Genomic DNA, 21,744 nt, shown 5'->3' on the forward strand with positions numbered 1-21,744 from the left:
CACTTACAGGCGACAACAAAGTCCATAGATTGTTATAAGACAAATCAGAACACTATTTCTGCATAGGGTTATTACAGACTTACATAGTGATAGTGTCTTGTAATGGATAGCTTGGATTCAGGAAGACCTAAGTTCAAAGCTCACCTCTGGTATTGATCACGTGGCCCAAGGCAAGCGATGTAACATCTGTGCATGTGCCCCAGATAATTCCTCAGAACTTAACAACTTAATCATTGATGTGCTATTGTGTTTTAGACTGATGGAGGGAGGGACCTTTCATTTAAGTTATGGCTTACACAGTGCTCTTCTGTGAGACAGAGAATGTCAATATTATCGTCAGATTACAGATAAGGAAATCAAGGTTCAGAGAATTTCAGTGATGTATCGAGGGTAACCAGTGGAATGTATTGGGACTAGGACTTAAACTCAGGTCTTCTGACTATAAGATGAGTGTTCATTTTCATGTGCCACTATTACTTCTGGGCCCTTGAGTCTGCCCTGGCCTGGCTGGGGGAAAAGAGGACACAAAAAACCACCACATACTAAGAGATCATTGTTGCTGCCCCTTCTGAGAGGAGGGATTGGGCCTTGGAAAGGGGTGGGGTTAAGCTGACACAGATTGGGATGACAAAGTCTGGAAGAGCAGTGGGAAAACAAGCACATGTAGTCACTGTGGGTGGGTCTGTGAAGTGGTCCAGGCTTTCAGAAAAGCAATTTGGAACGACGTTCGCAAAGTTAATAAATTGTGCATACCCTTTGACCCAGCAATACCACTACTGGTTCTGTACCTGAAAGAGATCAAAGAATGAAGAAAAGACTCCTACCTTCCTACCTACCTACCTACCTACCTACCTACCTACCTACCTATCTGTCCATCCATCCGTCCATCCATCCATCCATCCATCCATCCATCCATCTATCCATTTATCTCTCTATCTATCCATCTATCTACTTATGGCAGCTCTGCTTGCATGGACAAAGAATTGTAAACTACCTATCAAACTGGGGAGTTACGGTATATGAAAGTGATGGAATACTGTTGTACTCTAAGAAATGAGGAAAGGCATTCTTTCAGAAATACCTGGGAGGACTTGTATGAATCAATATAGAATGAAGTGAGTAAAAGCAGGTGAACAATTTATACAACAACCACACTACTGTAAAGACCAACAACTGTGAAATACAGTGACCAGCCATTATTCCAGAAGGCTCACGATGAAAGATGTCATCCCCCTCCTGATGGAGAGGTGATGAACACAAAGTGCAAAGTGAAACATGGAGTTTTTTGGACATGGCTAACACAGGAATTTATTTTGCTTGACTATATGTATTTGGAATAGAGGTTTCTTTTTTTCTTTTCCATCTAAAGGAAGGGGGAAAGAGAGAAGGCAGATTTTTGTTCACTGAAAAAATAAAATTTAATTGAAATAAACAGAGCCACAAAAGAGAAGTCAATTGGAGCTTCAAAGTAGCAGTGAAAGCATTTGAAAGTTTCTTCCTATAAGCTTCCCCCCATCCTGCCACCCTGCCTCTCAGCAGTCCCTCCCCTATGCAGCTGTGAAAGGGAGGATGTGAGAGAAAAGGTTGATACCTTGGGCCTCAGATGCTGCTGACATGCATCCTGTTACTTTGTGCCAATTGAGCAGAGAAGTCTACCCCATCCAACCTGTTACTAACTGCTCCCAAATGGCAACCTCCTACAGCTAGGAAACACTGGGTGGGCCAGTGGATAGAGTGTTGGACCTGGAGTCAGGAAGACCTGAGTTCAAATCCAGCCTCAAACCCTTATGAGCTCTGTGACCCTGGGTAAGTCACTGTCTGATTCAGTTTCCCCATCTGTAAAATGGGGATAATTACAGCACCTAGTTCCCAGGATTGTTGTAAGGATGGAATGAGATAACTTCTGTAAAGTCCTATATAAATGCTATTTATTATCATTAGGTCTCTGTCCCAGTTCCTAGGCTCCTTCATTAAGGTCTGCCAAAATCATGGTCATTTGACATGGAGCACCAGGACCCCAAGCTCTTCAGCAGTAACTTGTGTAGGAGTCAGAGCCTGGAGCAAATGACTGAGTATTCCAATGTGGAGGCTGGGCTAGGCTGACCTCTCAGGTCATTCTGTTCTGATACCTCTGTCCTGATAAGCTCACTCCCACATCTTTTCGGTTGCCTAAATGACCAGAAAACAGCAGGCAGCCACTTCTAAATTTTCACTTTCTCTGGGGAAGGAAGGTTGGCAGATTAGCATTATCACATTTATGTGATATATGGGCCCCGAGCTGGGGAGCAAGGGGAGATGTGGTAGAAGCGGGAGCTTTCTCCCCAGACAGGTAGGAAGAGAGCCAGTTGTCTGTACCTGTCAGAAGAGATGCTGTCATTAAACCTGATGGAAGAGGTCATTTACCATGGGAGATTGGGGACACACCGTGTTTTAAGTGCCTTTTGCTAGAGTCCAGACTCTCTCCAGGTAGTCAGACAGTTTTGGTATGAGTTGGTCCTGGCACTGCCCAAGAAACTTAAGCTCCCACCTAAGGATGGGTGGGCCTGACTCCCAGCTAGAGGTAAAAGCCGATGAGTCTTGGCCTAGAAATTGGGAGATTGGAGCTGGGGTCCTGGTTTTATTTGCTAGGTGAAGGACCACAGGCAAGTGACTTCTCCCTTCGGGGGCTGAGTTTTCTAAAATGAGGAGGGCTAGACTGATCTTCTCTAAAATCCTTCCTAGCATTCTCTGACCAGATCAGGCAAGAACAGGACCCACTGGGTGGACTTGTAGGATCATTCTATATAATATTCATTATCATTATCATAATAATATTAGCTTTTAGATAGCTATTTAACTTTGGCAATATGCTTTACATATCTTCCCTCATTTGATCCTTGTTAACAACTTTATGCTATTATTATCCCCATTTGACAGATAGGAAAACTGAGGCAGAAGTAAAGTGACTTGCTCAAGCCGACAGCCAGTGAGTAGTCTGAGGCAGTTTTAAAACTCAGATCTTCCAGACTACAAGTACTCTATCCACTACACCACCTAATTAGAAGGGATTTTAGTTCCAATTTCCTTCCCCTCTCCCCATTTTACATAGGAGAAAACTGAGACCCAGATCACACAGGAAGTAGTAGAACCAGCATCTTTCCCACGAGAGCACCATCGAGAGGCTTCTTTCTCTACCCCTCATCATTGACTAGAAGGACAACAGGCAGAAAAGTCCATTTCAGGGTCTGCCCCAGTAACTGATCTGGTACCTACATCCATATTATGCCCTACCACTATGGAAATGCACATTAGGAAGAATGAATAGGCTAGACAGTCCTTATAGACTATCTATAATATGGTCTTATGAGCTATCTATATATAATGGAATAAATATCATAACATATTATATTGAAAACAAATTATTGTATATTATAGATAAACAGTAAATAATAAATAAAATACAGCACGTAATATTACATACAGCACATTGTAGACCCTGTTAGCCATAGCAGATAAGGATCATGGTATCTAGACCTGGAAAGTATATTCTCTGGCTCATCCCTAGCATTTTTCAGAGGACATTAAGGACCAGACTGGGGAAGGATCTTGCCCAGGGTCATACAAGAAGGAAACACCAGTGCTAGGACTTAAAGATGTCTTCTGACTTAAAATCTTTATTCCCTGACTCCTTCTTGCTACCTACAAATGTACCTGGTGATTCTCATATTTCAAAAATCTTGGCCTGACCACCCCTCCAGTCTGTCATCCCATATCTCTTCTTCCTTTCGAATCAAATTCTAAGAAAAAGCTTTGTCCAGTCCCTGCCTCAACTTCCTCACTTCTCACCCTGTCCCAACATGGCTTCCATCTTGCCACTCTGTGGGAAATTGATTTCTCCCAGGTGACCAATGATCTATCTCTTTGTGGTTAAATGTAATAGTTTTTCTCAGTCCTGGCTTCTGGACTACTTTATACCCTCTGACTCTGCTGGTCACCCCTACTGTCTCTTCATGGGCTTTTGTGATGCTGCTTCGCCCTGATTGTCTTTTTATCTGTTAAGCTGATCTTCCAGTTCTCTTTTGCAGGTTTTATCAATCAAAAAGAAACATCTGTTAAGCACTTATTACACTGTGCTAAGCCCTGGGGTTTAAGGTCTTTTCCTGAGGCAAAAGACAGTTCCTGCCCTCAAGGAGTTTATAATCCTATGGGGGAGAGAACAAATAAACACGGACAAATAAACTATATACAGGACAGAATTAACAGAGGGAAGGCATTGGAATTAAGAGGGATTGGGGAAAGCTTCCTGTAGAAGGTGGGATTTTTGCTGGAACTTAAAGGAAACCAGGGAAAGCCAGTAGGCAGACATGAAGAGGAAGAGTATTTTGCTTTAGGGTTCTAGACTAAAGCCTCTCCTTTTCCCTCGACTCATTTTTGGTAAACTCCTCAGTTCCCACAGATTCAAGGAGCATTTCTTTCAATATGACTCCAAAATTTACAAATCTAGCCCTTTTCTCTATCCTGACCCTCAGTCCCACCTCTCCAACTGGCTGCTTTATATCTCCACCTCTAATATCCCAGAGGCATCTCAAGTTCAACATAGTCCAAATTCATTATGATTTCACTTAAATCCAGTCCTTCTCCCATCCTCCCTATTTCTGTTTAGTGCACCACCATTCTGGTGTTTACTCAGGTTCACAATCTAGGGGACTGTTCACTCTCCTCTCATTTCCAATCAACTGCCTGGGATTATTGATTTCATCTTCTCAATATCTTTTGCATCAATCACACAACCACCCCAGTCCAGACCTTCAAAGTGGGGTTCAGGGAACTACCCATATCCTTTGGGAGAGTGGATCTGTGAGGCCAAAATTATGCTCAAAATAATACTAAAATATTTTCATTTCTAATATGGGAAATATCATTAGATATGTTGATAATATATATTACCACATAAACACAAGCTCTTTGGGGAAGGGGGGTAAGAAATCCTCAATAATTTTTAAGAGTGTAAAGTGATCCTGAGACTAAAAAAGACTGTGACAGTGGCTTCCTAATTGGTTTCCCCTCCATTCTCTACACAACAGTCAATCTAGTATTCCTAAAGCACAGGTCTGACCATGCTTCTACTGCTCAAGAAGCTCCTCTGGCTCCCCATTGCCACACTAGGGGAAGGCACAAACTTTTGTTTGGCACTTCCAAGTCTTCACAGTCTGGCTGCAGCTCATCTTTCTTTCCAGGTAGATTACTGTTATTCCCTCTCATTCACTCCATCTCCCCTTGGCCAGCTGTCCTCTTTACTGTCTCCAATATACATACACTTTAATCTCCTGCCTATCTGCTTTTGCTCGTGATGTCTCCCATGCCTGGAATGGTCTCCCTCCTCAAGTGCCCCTTTGATGCCCTCAGTTCTTAGTCCCTCTCCCAAAACTCATCACTGGGTAGTTATTTTATATAGCTCCTGCATTTACTTATCTGTGAGCATACTGTATCTTCCCCTTTAGAATACGAGCTCTTTGAAGGCAAGAACTGTCTCACCTTTGTATTTGTATCCCCTGTGCTTAGCATGCTGCCTGACTGTAGTAGGTGCTCAATAAATAGGTTCTTTCCTCAGCACCACACTGTCCACACCCACTTGCTCTGGAAAGCTCTGATGTCCCTGGGGCTGTGATGCTCACGTTCCCTTCACCTGAGTCAGCAGGGGGACTTTTGCTCCCCTCTTCCTCCTCCCCAACTTAAGACAAAGTTTCAGAAAGTGTCGTGGCTCATTCCAACCAACCAACCAGGGAGCCCCTGGCTGGCCAGCTCTGTGCCAGGGCCAATCGGTGTATGAGGGGACAGTAGCTGAGAGAGGGGCAGGAGAAGGGACATCTGCCTTCCAGGAATCACATCCAGAACACATAGAGAATAAGGAACTCATTTCCATAGCACTTTCCTCATGATGACATGTGTTGGACAGTTCTGGGAAGAAGTTAGAGAATGGAAGACTCCTGGGCAGAGAAGGGAGGACTTGAGCTGGGACCTTTCTTTGCTGTTGTCTGTCCAGGCAGAGGGAATGCAGCTCCTGAGCCAGGAGGATATAGGGAAGGAGCTCTGTGCCCTTCAGCATATGACTCATGGGTGGCCAGCAGAGTTTGTAGCATTATTAGAAGTCCAAAGCCCTGGGTTAGATTCTCAGTTGTTACTCCCGCTATGACTAAACCAAAATTCCCCTCTCTGGTTCCTCTTCTGTAAAACTCAGATGATCTCTCAGGTCCCCTATGCATGTAAACCTCATTATCCTGATGAGTGTGAGGGGGTCGATTTTACAAGTGAGGAGGAAACTGAGGCTCAGAGAAGGAAATGGACTTGTCCAAGATCATAAAACTCCTGTCTTTTAACACCACCCATTGTTCTCTCTCTGGAGATAATGAGACAACTACAGAGGCCAAGTTCTGCTCTCTTGGGAGGAAGCTGAAGGAAGAATCATAGATATGAAATCACTAAGGAGCACCATAATACATTTGTTTTTATGTTTTTACATATTCAAGACTCACAAAGAGCCCTAGGTACATTTTCTCATCTGATCTTGCCAATTACCCAGTGACAGAGGAAGTACAAATGTGATCTGACATAGGGAGAAACTGAGGCTGAGAGAGGTTTCTGACTCCAGACCAAGGCTCTACCTGTTCTACTCTGCTGAAAAAGGAATGTTCCAAGTTGTGTTCAGCTGCCCATAAGAGAACGGGAGCTTTGGGATCATCCACATGGAAAGTATTATTGTTCAACAGTGGATTTGCTAAGCATCCAAGGAAGTGTGAATTGAGGGCTGGTGCTTGTCCTCGCAGAAGAGAAAATTGCTAAGAAAGTCATAGGCATAAAAATGGACGTATATGTGGGTGCATATGTATATGTAAATATACATGTAGATATGGATATATTTAGGAAGCATAGGACTTACACATATTAATTTATCCATATTCAGCAGCAGTTTTGGATAATAATAACTAGCATTTACATAGTGCTTTGAGATTTTCTTAACTTTAAAAATACCTTGTTTGATTCTCACAACAACCCTGTGAAGTGGGTGCTATTATTATCCCCATTATACAGCCTTAGAGAAATTTGAGTGACTTGTCCAGAGTCCTACAGGCAGGATTTGAACTCAGGGGTAGAGGGTACTATCCACACACACACACACATCTGCCTCTACTATGTAGTGTTGTTGAGATACTCTAAACGTGGTCTTTGCCGTAAAGGAATTTCCCAATGTCTAATAACAAATATGCCTCGTCAAGCAGAACAAATGTCCCCATTGATCATGTCATTCTGTATATTTAGTCTATCACCTCCTAGGAAATGAGAAGAATGCCTCATTACTGGTCCTCCAGAATCACAACTGGTCATTCATTGTGTGGATCCCAGTTCTGATTTATCATTTTTACAATGTTACAATTGTGGATTCTGCTGACTTTGCTACCCACTCATACAGGTCTTCCCAGGTTTCTCTGAAACTACTCCTTGCATCATTTCTTATAGCACAACAGCATTTCATTACATTCATGCACCATAATTTGTTCAACCATTCATTTCCCATTCTTTGCCAACAACAACAAAAAAGAGCTGTCCAAATGTACAAATAGATCCTTTTCCTTTTCCTTTTATCTCTCTGGGGATGAGCCCAGTTACTAATATCACTTTGACCCAACAATAATTATATTACTAGGCCCTACTAGTATAATTATTGTTGGGTCAAAGTAATATTATTGCAGGTTAGTAACTTTTTGGTCATGGTTCCAAATTGCTCTCCAGAACGGCTGGACCAATTCATAGCTCCTCCAGCAATGCATCCATGGGCCCGTTTTCCTACAGATCCTGTCACATTGGACATTTTCCCTTTTGTGGCCATCTTCAACGGTCAGACAAGCATGAAGCAGAACCTCAGAGGAGTGTTTCTAATGAAGGGTCCCTTCCCTCTCCTGTCTATCTAAATGGCATAAGCGCCTTGAGGCCAGTAACTTTCTTTTTGTCTCCCTAGTGATTAGCAGAGTACCTGGCACTCGGTAGGTGCTTAATAAATGTTTCTTGATTGAACTTTTGAGGCATAAGGACTTTGGATACAGGTGAAGGGGAACCAGATAACTGTTACAGTCCCACTACACTGTTGTTGTGGGTGTTTCCCTTTCTCACTTGGGCCCAGGAGGCAGGAAGAGGAAGGGAAAGGTGTGAGGTGCGTAAGGCCAGGCATAGAGAAGCAGATTCAGCTTTTTCTCAGGCCTGGGTCATCCATCCCCAGAGGAAGCTGAGACTCCTCTCCCTGGCAGGCACTCTCTTTCATCATCTTTATCTGCTACATCGCATCCACGGCGGCTCCCTTCCTGACTGTGCCCCTCTTGATGTTCCTGCTGGCCCTCTGTTTCCTCTTTGGCTACTTCATGAAGATCAATGAGAAGTTCCCAGGGATGTGCTGGCCTCTCTCGGTAAGCAAGCTGTGGAATCAGGGTGGGTGGGGAGGGAGGAAAGACGAAGGGAATTTTGTTTTATGGAACACTGAATGGCTGAAAGATTAGAGAAGGGAACTTACAAGACTGTCTAGTCCAAACCCTTTATTTTACAGCAAAGGAAACTGAGGCCCACAGAGGAGCGGCAACTTTCTCAAGACCATAAAGACAGTAAGTAGGAGAGTTAAAATTCAAGCTCAGGTCTTCTGGTGTCAAAAATTCAGTATTATTATATCATCCTCCCCTCCCCATGCCTAATGCTCTCCCTCTTAAACTCTGCCTCTTAGTTTTCTTCAAGACTAGCCTCAGATCTCACCTTATGTAGGAGGCCTTCCCTGGTCCCCCCAGCCACTAGTGCTGCCCCATCTGAGGTTACTTTCTATCTTCTCTGTATATAATATTTATGAACCTAGTTATTCACAACTAAATCTCCCCCAACTAAAATGTGAGCTCCTTCAGGCCAGGGTCTGTTTTTGCCTTTTTTTTTTTTTTTTTTTTGGTATTCTCAGATTTAGCAAGTTATCTGGCATATAGTAAGCACTTAATAAATGCTTGTTGATGAATTGACTATACCTGGGATGGGGAACTTGTGGCCATGCAGCCTCCAGGTCACAGGTTCCCCACCCCTGGACTATAGCATGCAGCCTCTAAGGAGACTACATGTCTGATCTTGCTCAAATAGAGTGGGTCCTGTTTGACAAGAGTGAGATTCAGGGAACTTTATTCGTTCCTTAACAAGAAAGGGGGGGCAGGGTGGGAGGGAGTGCCCACTGGCACACTCACTGCCTGCCTAGCTGAACCCATCAACACAGGCATACCAGAGAAGATGTTCCGGGAAATCTGGCCGATGAAGTCCAAATATCTAGCATGGAGATGACTGGTCAATGGGATGATTGCTCTCGCAGTCTTAATGGACTGAGGGCAAAAAACATTTCTTATCAAGACTTGGCATCACCCAAAGCTTCTTCTGCTGACACCACCTATTTAGCAGAGTTTTAAAGAAAGCCTTTTAGAAACCTGAAAAGCACCAGATCAATTAACACGCCTTATATTAAACATCTTTTGTGCCTTGTATGCCAGGCGCTGTGCTTGGTGCTGAAAATTTAGAGGAAAATGAAACCATCCCTACCATTTAAGGGTTCACAGTCCAGCAAGGGGAGGCAACATGTACCTAGATAAGTAGCTAAAAAATCAATACTAGGTAATGGGGGTAGGGAGAGCAGAGCTCAGTAGCACAGTGGTTCTCAATTGAGTATGCTCTGAATTACAGGTAATCTAACACTTGTAATGGCATGCACATGCCTGAGCCTTTCCCAAACATAATTTTCTGGGATTCCTCACATCCAGGAATAATCCTGTGCCATAAGCAGAAAACTTTTGAAGGCCACTTCATTAGAAGCCGGAGTGAGCAGGAAAGACCTCACAGAAGTGGTGCCACCTGAGCTGAGGCTTGAAGGAAACAGGGTTTCTAGGAGGTGGAGGTGAGGCAGAAATGGGCTCTGGGTTTGGCTGACCAAGCTGTGCAAAGGCATGGAAGTGGGCGATGGAGAGTCAGCTGTGAGGAACATTGTTAGAATACAGTGAGTAAAAGGGAAAGATATATGAGAAGGCTAGAAAGCCAAGCTGGAGCCAGATTGTGAGGGGAATAAAATGATTCCAATTATATTTGCACCTCTGTTTTATTTTTTGTTTATCATTTGACAGTCAAATAAGATGTGAAATATTTCATAGTCACAAATCATATGTAAGTGTGTCTTTGTGAACTCTGCCTTGATTCTCCATCTCCCTTCTGTGTTTGGACACTTACCTTAGAAGTGAATTAAAGAAAAAAGCAACCATCGGATTGATCTAACATGGAAAATATGATTTGAGGGTAGAAGAGAGCCCAGGAACCCAAGGATAGGCTGACCGAGTTTGTGTAAAGTGGGTCTTTTTTCCCCTACTGAATCAAGAAATTTCAAGAACAAGTTTCCTTTATTGACCACCAGGTGCCGCTGTTATTCTAAGCTGATCTACCACATAATTAAGAAATTATGAAGTTAAAGGAATTTGAGGATTTTCAAAAATTTATGTTATGTGTGTATGTACATATATGTGTGTATTTATATATATGGGATACATAAATATATAGACACACATTTATATATAATTATACATAACAGGAATGTTAGTTATAAATACATGTGGTTATATATATGTGTATATATAACTACAATTATTTATACTAACATTCATATATATGTATGTGTGTGTATGTGTATCTCATTGCCTCCTGAAGGCAAGAGAGAATTGTGACTATAATTCCAAGGACGACTCACGGAAAAGGGGCTTCAAAACCTTAATGTGTCACCTCTGCTTTCTCCGATAGCACACTGGCCTAAGACAACTGAGCTCTAGTCTCAAATTTTGACTAACTCCACATATGATCCCTCCCTGCCCCCTGGTCTAAGCAAGAGAATAACTCACATTTCTCTAGTCCATTATTAAGGAGTACAAAGCGCTAGATTCCGAATCTGCTTGAGAGTGTTTGGAGGACTACCAGGATGATGGAGGACCTTGAGTCCATGTCACATAAGGAACATCTAGTTAAAGGAATTGAGGGTAACTAACCTACAGAAGATAAGATTCAGGGGGTACATGATAGCTGTCTACATGTATCTGAAAGGCTTTCATGTGCTAAGAGGGATTATACTTGTTCTGTTTTGGCTTCAAAGGCCAGCACCAGGAGTCATAACTAGAAGTTACAAAAAGTCAGATTTAGACTTGATAGCAGGAAAACTTCTTCACTATTAAAGGTGTCTAAAAATGCAATAGGCAGTCATGGGAGGCAGCGAGTTCTCCATCACTGCTGGTCTTCAAGCAACAGCTGGATGATCATTTGGGTACTTATAGTGGGGATTTCTTTTTCAGGTCCAAGTAAGATGGCCACCAAGATCTCTTTCAGCTCTAAATTTCTATAGTTCTCTGAGGTGGCATAAGTATTGTTAGATCCATTTAATAGATAAGGAACAAAAAAATCTGAGACCCTGGGGTACAGTATCAGAACCCAGCACTGCCTGCCCATTTGTCTAAGACAGAGTCAGATGCTAAAGCCTGAACTCGGCCTCAGCCTGCCTTCCCTCCTTAGGACGAATGGTTGGCTTACACTTCACAAGGTATCTTGGGGTTTGGGGGCTAGATTTTTTTCTTCCCTACTGATTTTTAAGAAGTTATGGGGCAATTAACTCTTTTGTCTCGTGAAGTTTTCATTTATGATTTCTTGAAATATAGCTCTGGAAAACCAGGTTTTGACAAAGCCCAATAGGATTCAAATGGGGCTGCTTGATTATGTGTTTAAACCCAAATCAATATGGGCTCTCACTGATTGGCTGATAACAAGTCCCAGCCCAAGCCTCACTTGTTCCTTGTTCGGGTTTTGATGGCTCACAGTAAGGGTAAATAGTAATTTTTTCTGTTCTGGGCAGAAACTCTGAGGGTCTCCCCTTCCCCCATTAATTCTTTTGTGAAGGCAAAGTAGGCTATCTTTTACCTCAGTTTAGCTACTGAATGGGTATTGTTCTCAGACAAAGATCTGGGAAAGACCTTAGCTTAAAAAGGCCAAGGTCTCCCGCTGTATGGGGGGCAGGGGACTAATGTTGGTTGTGTTGACCTATGTCTTTCCACTGGACCCCAATGACTCTGGAGGAGGGAGAGGGGCTAATGATTTTGCACTGCTCTGCCCCACTTAAATCCAATTCACTTGCAAATCAAGACATCACCCTCCTGGGGTCTTTGGTCCTCTTTGAGAAGGAGACTAACCACAAAGAAAAACAAAGGATAGGTAAGGCCACACCTTAGAGCCGTCCCAGTCCCAGAAAAGGCATTAAGAGACAGTGAGATCCAGTTATCCTAAGAACAGAAGAATTCAAAACCAAATTCTAGCTCCTTTGGAAGAGAAACAAGACAAATTCTGAAAGGTTATGGTCCACGTCCTTTAAATCACAACGTATCTTCCCTGCCCCCAAATTAGCCTGCCTTTCTCCAACCAGGTCTATGCTGGTTCCTGAAATTTCCCCTTAAGCCCCTGTGTTGTTAAACGCATTGGCCCTTAAAGGTTCTTGGGACCAGAGTTCTCCTTTCAGCTCTCCAGGGGGAGTAGCCCTATGACCCTGAGTATGTCACCACACATTCTCAAATATAAACGTACATAAAAGATCTTTGTAACCATTAGTTGACTATATAAATGTGGTTTATTCTAGTTATTATTACGTGGTGGAAGCAAGTAATTAGCACATCAGCGGAAAATATTTATGAATTCACCAGTAGTAAGCAGGCCTCTAGAGAAAATAGAGAAGAAACAGGTACATTTTGATGGGACGCAAGGGGAGAAAAGTCCCAAATTAAGAAAATCATAAGTGGGAAAACAATCTGTCACATTAGAGGGCTGGACTGGACCATCTCTTAAAGTCTCTAATCTCTAATATCCATATCCTAAGGGCCTTGAAGCTCTAACAGAACATTCTCTAGGATTCCTTTCACCTCTAATTCTATGAAATGTGGAGGGAAGGTCTTACCAAGAGAGACCTCAGCAACCCACCAGGGATCTTCCAGCACACTGGCCTGCTTATTCACTGGCTCCCAGCTCAGGTCCAACCCTGGCCTTCCCAAACCATTCAGTGCTGGCAGCTAGAATCCAATCAACTGAAACTGGATTTGGCAGAAGCAGCTGTGCTCAGACTACTTCGTTCAATTCTCTGCCCTTGTGCTCTCTTCCAGGACTTCCTTCGCTGTGTCACAGCTGCCATCATCTACTTTGCCATCTCCATCACTGCCATCTCCAAGTATTCAGATGGGGCAGCCAAAGCAGCTGGAGTAAGTAGCTGATAGCCAGGCTTTGGGGGTGGGAAACTGTGAGGTTCCATGTGTGCTTCCATTCCCCTAAGGCACTAATCCAGGAGTCAGGAGACTAGGGTTCAAATTCTGGCTCTGCCACTTACTACCCAAGTGACCCTGTACATATGTTCCTCACTCTGGGTCCTTCTCTGTAGAATAGGGACATAACCATACTTAGACTATAGCTTACAGGACTGGGGGAATCAAAGGAAATGACACAGGTTAAGCCTTCTTTGCATCACCATTATTTAGGGTTGCTTCCCAGTTGGAGCACTTTATGATTGTTCAGCCAATCAAGGGGACCTAAAGACATCTGTGTTTGCCCAGTTACCTTCTTAATCTTAGCATGTTACATTAACAGTCTGCATAGACAACTCTGTTTTCCCATTTACCTTCTACATCCTAGTAGCTTACACTAACACTATGTATGTGCCTTATAGAGGTGTGTCTTACCTCCTGTTAGATTATAAACATACTTTGGAGAAGGACTGTCCTGTTAGCCTTCTAGCATAACACCTTGCACACAAGGTTCAGTCTGACTTGATGAACACCGACCGAATTTAATCATCTGAAGGCAAATTTGTCAATACTTCCAAAGACCTATGATTTCATTAGTGTAGGTGTTCCCTCCACCAACACAGATCAAATCCTTTTTATGCTCTAGTAAAACTGTCAAAAAAACCCCATCATGCCCTGATGGTCCACTTTCTAGTAATGAACTTTTCTGCACTCACCGAGGCCGGTCCTTGGAGAACAATTTGTCTCTAGGTTTCTACTTGAAGTCCTTCCAATATGATTGAACCTCGTAGAACTCATGATCCACTGGCACAACCTAGGGTCACCTCCATTTCCCACAATGAGGCCCAGACAACTGGAAATAATTTACAAAGTATTTCTGAGATGAATATGCATTACAGAAAATGCAGTGTAGGCTGCAGAAACTTGGGTTGTTATTCCTCTAAGGCAGGGGTGGGGAACCTGTGACCTCAAGGCCACGTGACCTTCTAGGTCCTTGGATGCAGCCTTCTGACTGAGTCCAAGTTTTACAGAACAAATGCTTTAATTAAGGGGATTTGTTCTGTGAAGTTTGGATTCAGTCAAAGGGCCCCTTCAGGAGCTAGGGGGCCACATGTGGTCTTGAGGCTGCAGGTTCCCCACCCTTGCCCTAGGGAATTTAACAGGTATTGATGGGAAGTGGTGGTGGGGGGTAAAATATAACTTTCAGTAATTAACAAAAGACTCCACTGTAATGCAGCCAACAAATGATTTAGATGTGGTCCTTGCCTTCAAGGCAGAGTCTAGTTGGATGAACAAGGCAAGAATTTAATAGGGTAGCTCATGATCTCTATGTCTGTCCAGTAATTTAGAATCAACAGCTGTTTAGGAGTCACAAGAGGAAGTAATCACAGCAGATAAGGGTGGACAGAATGTTTCATGGACAAGAGACTTGTCCTGGGTTTTTAAGTAAGGGTAGAATCTGGCTAGGCTGAGTGGAGAGAGTTGAGGTGGGCCTTCCAAAGCTAGAGCAAGATGTGAGCAGAAGCACAGGCTGATTCACAAATGTACAAGGTGGATTTGGGACTGGGACAGGGTCTATGGTGCAGTGAAGAAACCAGAGCTCCTTATTTCTCACTGTCCCACCTCTGCTTTGCTGGATCTTCATCCAGGTCATACTCGATGATACTGTGTATTCCCCCAAGACCCTGTCCTGAGCCCTCTCCTTTTCTGCCTCTATACAAGTATCATTTGTAATCTCATCAACTCCCATGGTTTCAGTTAACATCTCTATGACCCAGATTGACTCAGATTACTTATCTAGCCCTACCTTCTCCCAACTGCCAGTCTGCCTATGGTACATCTCACACTGGCTATCTCAGAGTCATCTTATACTCAACATGTCCAAAATTGAACTCATTATCTTTCTCCCAAAGCCCTCTCATCTTCATAACATCACTGTTTTTTAAATTTCATTTTTAATTTAATTTCCAAATTCTTTTCGTTCCTCCACTTCTTACCCCACCCATTGAGAAGGCAAGAAATATGATACTCATAGTACATATGAAGTCATGCAAAACATTTTCATATTAGCCATGTTGTAAAAAAAATGAAGAATGAAAGAAAGAAAAAGAGGGAGGAAAGAAGGAAGGAAGGAAGGAAGGAAGGAAGGAAGGAAGGAAGGAAGGAAGGAAGGAAGGAAGGAAGGAAAGAAGGAAGGAAGAAAAAAAAAAGAGAGGAAAAATATGCTTCAATCTACACTGAGTCCATCAGTTCTCTATCTGGAAATGGATATTTCTGGGTTTTCCCTGTTACTGCTGAGGGTATTTCCATGCTGCCAGTCACTATGACTCATAACATAGAGGTCACCCTCATATCCTCACTCTCACCTCCACCCCCACATCCAATCAGTTGTCAAGTCCTGTTGTTTCTACCTTTGTAACATCACTTACCTCCTGACACTGCCCCCAGCTTGCCAGAGGTCCTTATTGCCTCATACCTGTACAGGGTTGCAGTAGCCTGCTAGTTAGTCTGCCTGCCACAGGTCTCTCTCTCCCCACTGCAGACAATCTTCCACTTAGCTGTCAAAATGATCTTTCTTAAGGGCAGGGCAGGCCAGTGTCACTCTGCTCTTTTCCCTATCACCTCCAGGGTCAAAAATAAAATCTTTTATTTGACATTCAAAGCCTTTCATAAGCTAGCCCCTTTCTACTTTCCCAGTCTTCTGATGCCACATACTCTGCAGTCCAGAGATACTGGACTCTCTTCTGTTTCTCAAAAAAGACATTCCATCTCCTAGTCATTTTCATAGACTGTCCCCCTGGAACACTTGCTTTCCCTCCTCATCTCCATTTCCTGGTTTCTCTGGCTTTCTTCAGGTCCTAGCTAAAGTCCCATCATCTGCAAGAAACCTTTCCCAGTCCTCCTTAATCTTAGTGCCTTCCCTCTGAGAACATCTCCACGTTACCCTGTGTGTATCTTATTCACACATACTTATTTGCATGCTGTCTCCCCCCAATAGACTTGGGGTTCCTCGAGATCAAGGACTTGCATTTGAGTGGTCTTGGTTTTGGGGTTCTTGTTTTTTGACCGTTCTTTGTATCCCCAGCTCTCAGCATAATGCCTGGCACATAGCAGGCACTTAATAAATGCTGACTGACAGTACCACCCTATGTAGCCACCTTATCCATGTCACAGGCGAGCTTGTTAAATATAGTTGTGGTCCTGACATGTTTGGGCCTAGTTTTGTGATCCCTGCTGTTGTGTCCTATAGGTCTTTGGTTTCATCGCCACAATTGTGTATGCCTTTGACTTCTACGTCATCTTTAATGATCTGTCCAAATTTCTCAAACAAGGAAATTCTGCCAATGACACAGAAGCTGAAAAATCAGAAGGTAAGTGGATGTGTCAGTTTCATGACCCTTAAAATTCTCCTAAGGTACGTCATTGAACAACATTTGTGAGTTCTTTAACTACAACCCCACACCTCCATTGGAGATGGGTGACTCTGTGCTTCCCCATCTTCACCTTGTAAGGAGCAAGGGAGAAGGAGTAAAGAAGGTGAAATATGTCGGTCCATAGGGATCCATCTGAAGTGTGCGTGCGTGTGTGCATGTGTGCACGTGTGTGTGTGTGTGTGTGTATAGGAAAAGAATTTTAAAGCAGTTGTGCTAAAAAGTAAGATATAGCTAACTCCCCAGGTTAGCTGACTCTTGATATTTCTTTAGTCCTTCTGTGATCTATCTTTTGATATTTTATAGAATCAGAGCATACTAGAAATATCTTCAGAAGAGAGAATGTGCTAAAAGGCCAGGAGATCTGGTAAAGTGGAAATAGTAAGGAATTTGTGGCTCCGACGTAAGAACTCTGAGTCTCTAGATGGCTGCTTGTGAGCTGTGTGACCTTGGACAAGGCATCTCAGGGCATCAAGGTCTTTGCTTCTAAAACATGGAAGTTCTACCATGTGATTCCCAAGGCCCCTCCAATGCTAACATTCTAGGACTGTGATCTTAGAACAGGTTAAAGCAGAGAACACAATATGCAAGCAGAAGAGATAGAAGCAGACAGTATACAAAGTTGGAGCATACAAAGTTAAAGAGACAAAGGATTTTAGGACTCTTCCGGTCCAACCCCCTCATTTTATGATAAGGGGACTAAGGCTTGGAAAGAGGAGACATTTTACCCAAGGTCATAATGAGTCACAAAAGCACTGTATCTCAGACTTGGAAGAAGACTTTCCAAAGAGATCTAGTCCAACCCATACTTAACTTGAAATCCTCCTAAAATATTAGTGAAAAATGGTTATCCAAAAGAAAGCCAAAAAGTGGTTATCAGGTTTCTCCCTGAGACCTCCACTGAGGGAGAACCTGAAGTAGCCCATTTCACTTTTGGACTGCTCTTATTTGGAAGTTTTTCCTTGTATCAAGCTAAACTATGCCTCTCTCAAGCTTTTACCCATCAGAGGCGGGGCACAATGGATAGAACACTGGACCTGGATTCAGGAGAACCTGAGTTCAAATCTGACCTTACTAGCTATGTAACCCTGGGCAAGTCACTTCATATGTCTGTAAGAGGGGGGTAATTCTAGTACCCACCTTCCATCGTTGCATTTAGGTGAAAATGAGATCCTGTTTATAAGCACTTTGGAAACTTTAGAGTGCTATATAAACACTGACTATTATATCAGGTCTCTTCTTCCTAACAATGCCATCCTGGTGGCGACAGCCTTTCTGGAACCACATCATGCTGTCCCACCCGAGGCAGACCTTTAATTCCTGGCAGCTCAAGACCCTATCCTGCCTACCAACCCGCAGAGAGAATCTGACAGGGGAGGAACAGAGCTAGAAAAGACCTAAGGTTAAGTATGGTCCATGTTACACCAAGTTAGACACCAGCAACTCCAGGAGAACTGCCAGGGGAGGGTGTTCATGGTTATCCTAAAGAGCCCTCCCCAGCCTTGCTGGCCTTTGAAGTTGCTAATCTGTATCTAAAGAACAGTCTGTTTCTGAAGTTTTTCTCTTCCATTTCAGAGGAAGACTCCAATTCTGATTCCGACTGATGATCGACCAACCTGGACGACACTACTGCTCAAGTCACCAAGGGAATCTCAACGGGCACTCTTAATTTTTCAGCCTCTGAGTGCACTGCCAGCTGGGAATGAGGCTTTTCCCTCTTATGTTGAACAATGCCTCTCATTCCTTCTACATTATGGTTTCCCAAGGGGCTGTGGCTGTGGAGAACAACACAACTCTCGACTCTCCCCACTCTCAGCTCTATCCTCCAAACAGATCATGATAAGTTGTTTCAGTCTGTGGTCTGCACACTTTTCCCATGTTTAAGTGTCTTTTCAGTATCAAGTTTCCTTGAAAGTCTCTGTTGAGCAGAACTAGCTCTACACTTTTGAGTTTTAGACTTATAATAATGAAGAATTCACTTCACACAAATATCTCTCCCGAACCATTGAGCCATTTAGACTTCTGTGTCAGAGATGAATACAACGCAATCAATGGAGGCCTTAGTCTATACCTGCATTCAGGTCCCACAGTGCCATGTAGTCTTCCTACCTCGGTTTTTACCAAGCATTTTATATTACATGTGATACTGAGTTATCTGTTAAGGAAGAGGTATCTTTGTACCCCTTGTGGTTTGACTGTCCCCAGGAATCTTCACTGAAATATATGGAACCTTGCTTATCAAAAAATTGATATCTATTTGCCAAGGAGAGTTTCATTTTCTGCCTTTAAAAAAAACCTCTACCTCTTATTGTCTCCTTAAGAGACAGAGGAGGAAAACTGGGGCTCAGGGGAAGTCACTTGTTAAAAAGATTATTGTTGTGTCTTAGGTGGTCCCCTGCCTTTTAAGACATACCTGTTCAATGACAATGGACAAAACAATTAACTTTTCAATGCCTCTAAGCAGCTCTAAGACTGTATCTGCTGATGTGTGGTTAATCTGCCCCAGTGGGCACTTTCCACAGAGCAAGAGGTTTATGCTAACTAATTAAGTCACAGATTTTTTTCTTCACCTTGACATAGCAATCAATAATCATTTATGAAGCACCTACAGTGTACCACAAACTGTGCTACATATACAGACCTCCAGCTCTGTCTCTTCTCTCTCCATGAGCGTGCATGCACACACACACACATACATACATACACACATACATACATACATACATACATACATACCAGGTCTTGAGGAAACAGCCATTTGAAGCATTTGACATTTTGAATAATAGTGGTCTTTCTAAGAATCCATTATTAGACAGTTCTTTTCTCCATGTTCTTGGTACACAGGGACAATTCTGACATCTTTCATTTCAGATAGTGGATACTCATCACTCCACTGGGACCTATACAAACACATCTAATTCCACATGTGAAGGTTGCCAGAATGTAGTTCTAAAAGACTAGCCTAAGGAAGTAAGCTGTCATCCTTCAATAGAAAAGGACACCATCCCAGCCCCTGTTCAAAATAGGTAATACAAATATCAAAGACTTATTAGTGATGGAATAGACCTCAGAGACAAGGTGATTAATAGATATATCAGCAGTTTGCATGACTTAAGGACTCTAAGGCCTTCCTTGCAACAGTCCAGTGAATGAGGTGGTACAAGCATATATATATATTATCCCCATTTGACAGATAAAGAAACAAACTCAGGGGAAAGAAAATCGGCAGCAGAATCATGCAATGGCCGTTGGTAGCCAAACCCTTGTTCCAAATGGGTGCCTGCTAGCAGGCTAGGGGCACTCAGGGGGCACAGAACACCATAGTACTGTGGAAACTACAACATAGCCAATGACTTTCTCTAGGGATGAGAAGGACCATCTTTAATCGTTTCAGTTAACTGTGATTGTCTGTATCTCTCTCTCAAACAAGAGGTTATCTTTTACAACATTCTTATATAAAATTTAAGCCTAAAAGCTTTCAATATACAAAAGCAATCATCTAAGTAAATGGCATTTGCTATGACTTGAGAACTAATATAAATGTTTAAGTGCCTTTAATTTGTAAAGTTTTTCACTTGACAATATACTGCATGTCAATCATCCATGAGAAGTCAAGATGGATTAAACCATAGTGACTACTTAGTTGTGCCTGTGTGTACATATATAAATTTATCTACACACGTGTATAATGTGTGTGCATGTTTGTGTTCACATATATATATAGATGTATATATGTTCCCTCCCCCTCTTTGAAATTTGTCCCCAGGGACAAATCCTGCCTAAAACTGGTCATGGATTCTGGAGTAATACCTAACCACACAAACTTGTTTTTCAGCTTTTCCAAGTTTCTGGACAACTTGCATTTAAATTAGTCAGTTACATACAAAATGTCTGTCATTCATACTTTCTGAAGAATATGCTCATACAATGTCATCCAGCTCAGTCCTGTTCTAAGAAGTGTAAGCTCTATTCTGTGTGATGTACAGCTTCCTGCCTTGGCCCCTTGGGCTGCTGCCAATGGCTCATCATGTTGAAATCTTAGGATTTAGTGCTAGAAAGGACTTCAAATTAAACATAGGTTGGACTATGGCAGTAGCTGTTCCACTCTCCAATCCATTTTTCACTCTCTTGTCAAAGTGATGTTCCTGCTCCCACCTCCATTTAATAGACTCTAGTGGCTCCCTATAGCTTCCAAGCAAGATCCAGTATAAAAATCTCCAGGTTTGGCCTTCAAAGCCCTTCATAAATTTGCTCCTTCCTACCTTTCCAGTGTCCTTGTACTTACTGCCCTCCACTTCCTTGGTGAGATTCAGTGACACTGGTCTCCTAGATATTTCTTGGACAAGACCCTCCATCTCCTGACTGGAAATTTTCACTGTCTGTGCTTTATGCCTAGAATGCTCTCCTTACCCCTTTTCTGACTCCTAGCTTTCCTGGTTTCCTCAAAACGCAGCTGAAGTTCCATCTTCACTAAATTCCCTTTCCCAGTACTCTTTACTGTCTTCTACCCCCAATTTATCCTGAGTCTAATTTATGCCTCATTCTTTGCATCTTGTTTCTCTCATTAGACCCCGAATTCCTTGAAAGCAGGGACTATTCTGCCCCGCTCCCCATCTGTTTCGCATCCCTAGTACATTAGCACATTGCCTGGCACATAAGAAGTACTTAATAAATGCTAGTCATCACACTATTCTGACAACTGACATTAAAAAGCTTACAAATTCATTTCTGTTCATCAGTCCACGTGATATTATGTCAATCAATAAATAAATGATTCACAGAATCTTATATCCCAGGGTTCCTCACAGCTCTACAATTCCTCAGTCACACTTGCAATCAAATTTACCATATGCTACCGGTGTTTGCCCCATTAATCAATGCTGTCACCATAAACCAAGAGCCATGACCACCGTATCCCTTGTAGTGTCTAATAAGCTATTCCAAAAGAGAAATTAAAAATGTGTTTG

At 42.7% G+C, this 21,744-nt stretch overlaps 1 protein-coding gene across 1 annotated transcript in view; it reads left to right on the plus strand.

Annotated features, from left to right (window-relative positions):
• CMTM3 (CKLF like MARVEL transmembrane domain containing 3) overlaps positions 1-20,419 on the plus strand; it is a 33,606-nt gene extending 13,187 nt beyond the window's left edge. Inside the window, exons 2-5 of the mRNA XM_072635929.1 lie at positions 8,280-8,435; positions 13,212-13,307; positions 16,597-16,717; positions 18,353-20,419. Coding sequence (XP_072492030.1) covers positions 8,280-8,435; positions 13,212-13,307; positions 16,597-16,717; positions 18,353-18,381 — 402 coding nt within the window. The 3' untranslated portion in view covers positions 18,382-20,419. The remainder of the gene's footprint in view (positions 1-8,279; positions 8,436-13,211; positions 13,308-16,596; positions 16,718-18,352) is intronic.
• Positions 20,420-21,744: the final 1,325 nt, after the last annotated feature.

This window comes from Notamacropus eugenii, chromosome 1 (assembly GCF_028372415.1).
Source record: "Notamacropus eugenii isolate mMacEug1 chromosome 1, mMacEug1.pri_v2, whole genome shotgun sequence".
Classification (NCBI taxonomy): domain Eukaryota; kingdom Metazoa; phylum Chordata; class Mammalia; order Diprotodontia; family Macropodidae; genus Notamacropus; species Notamacropus eugenii.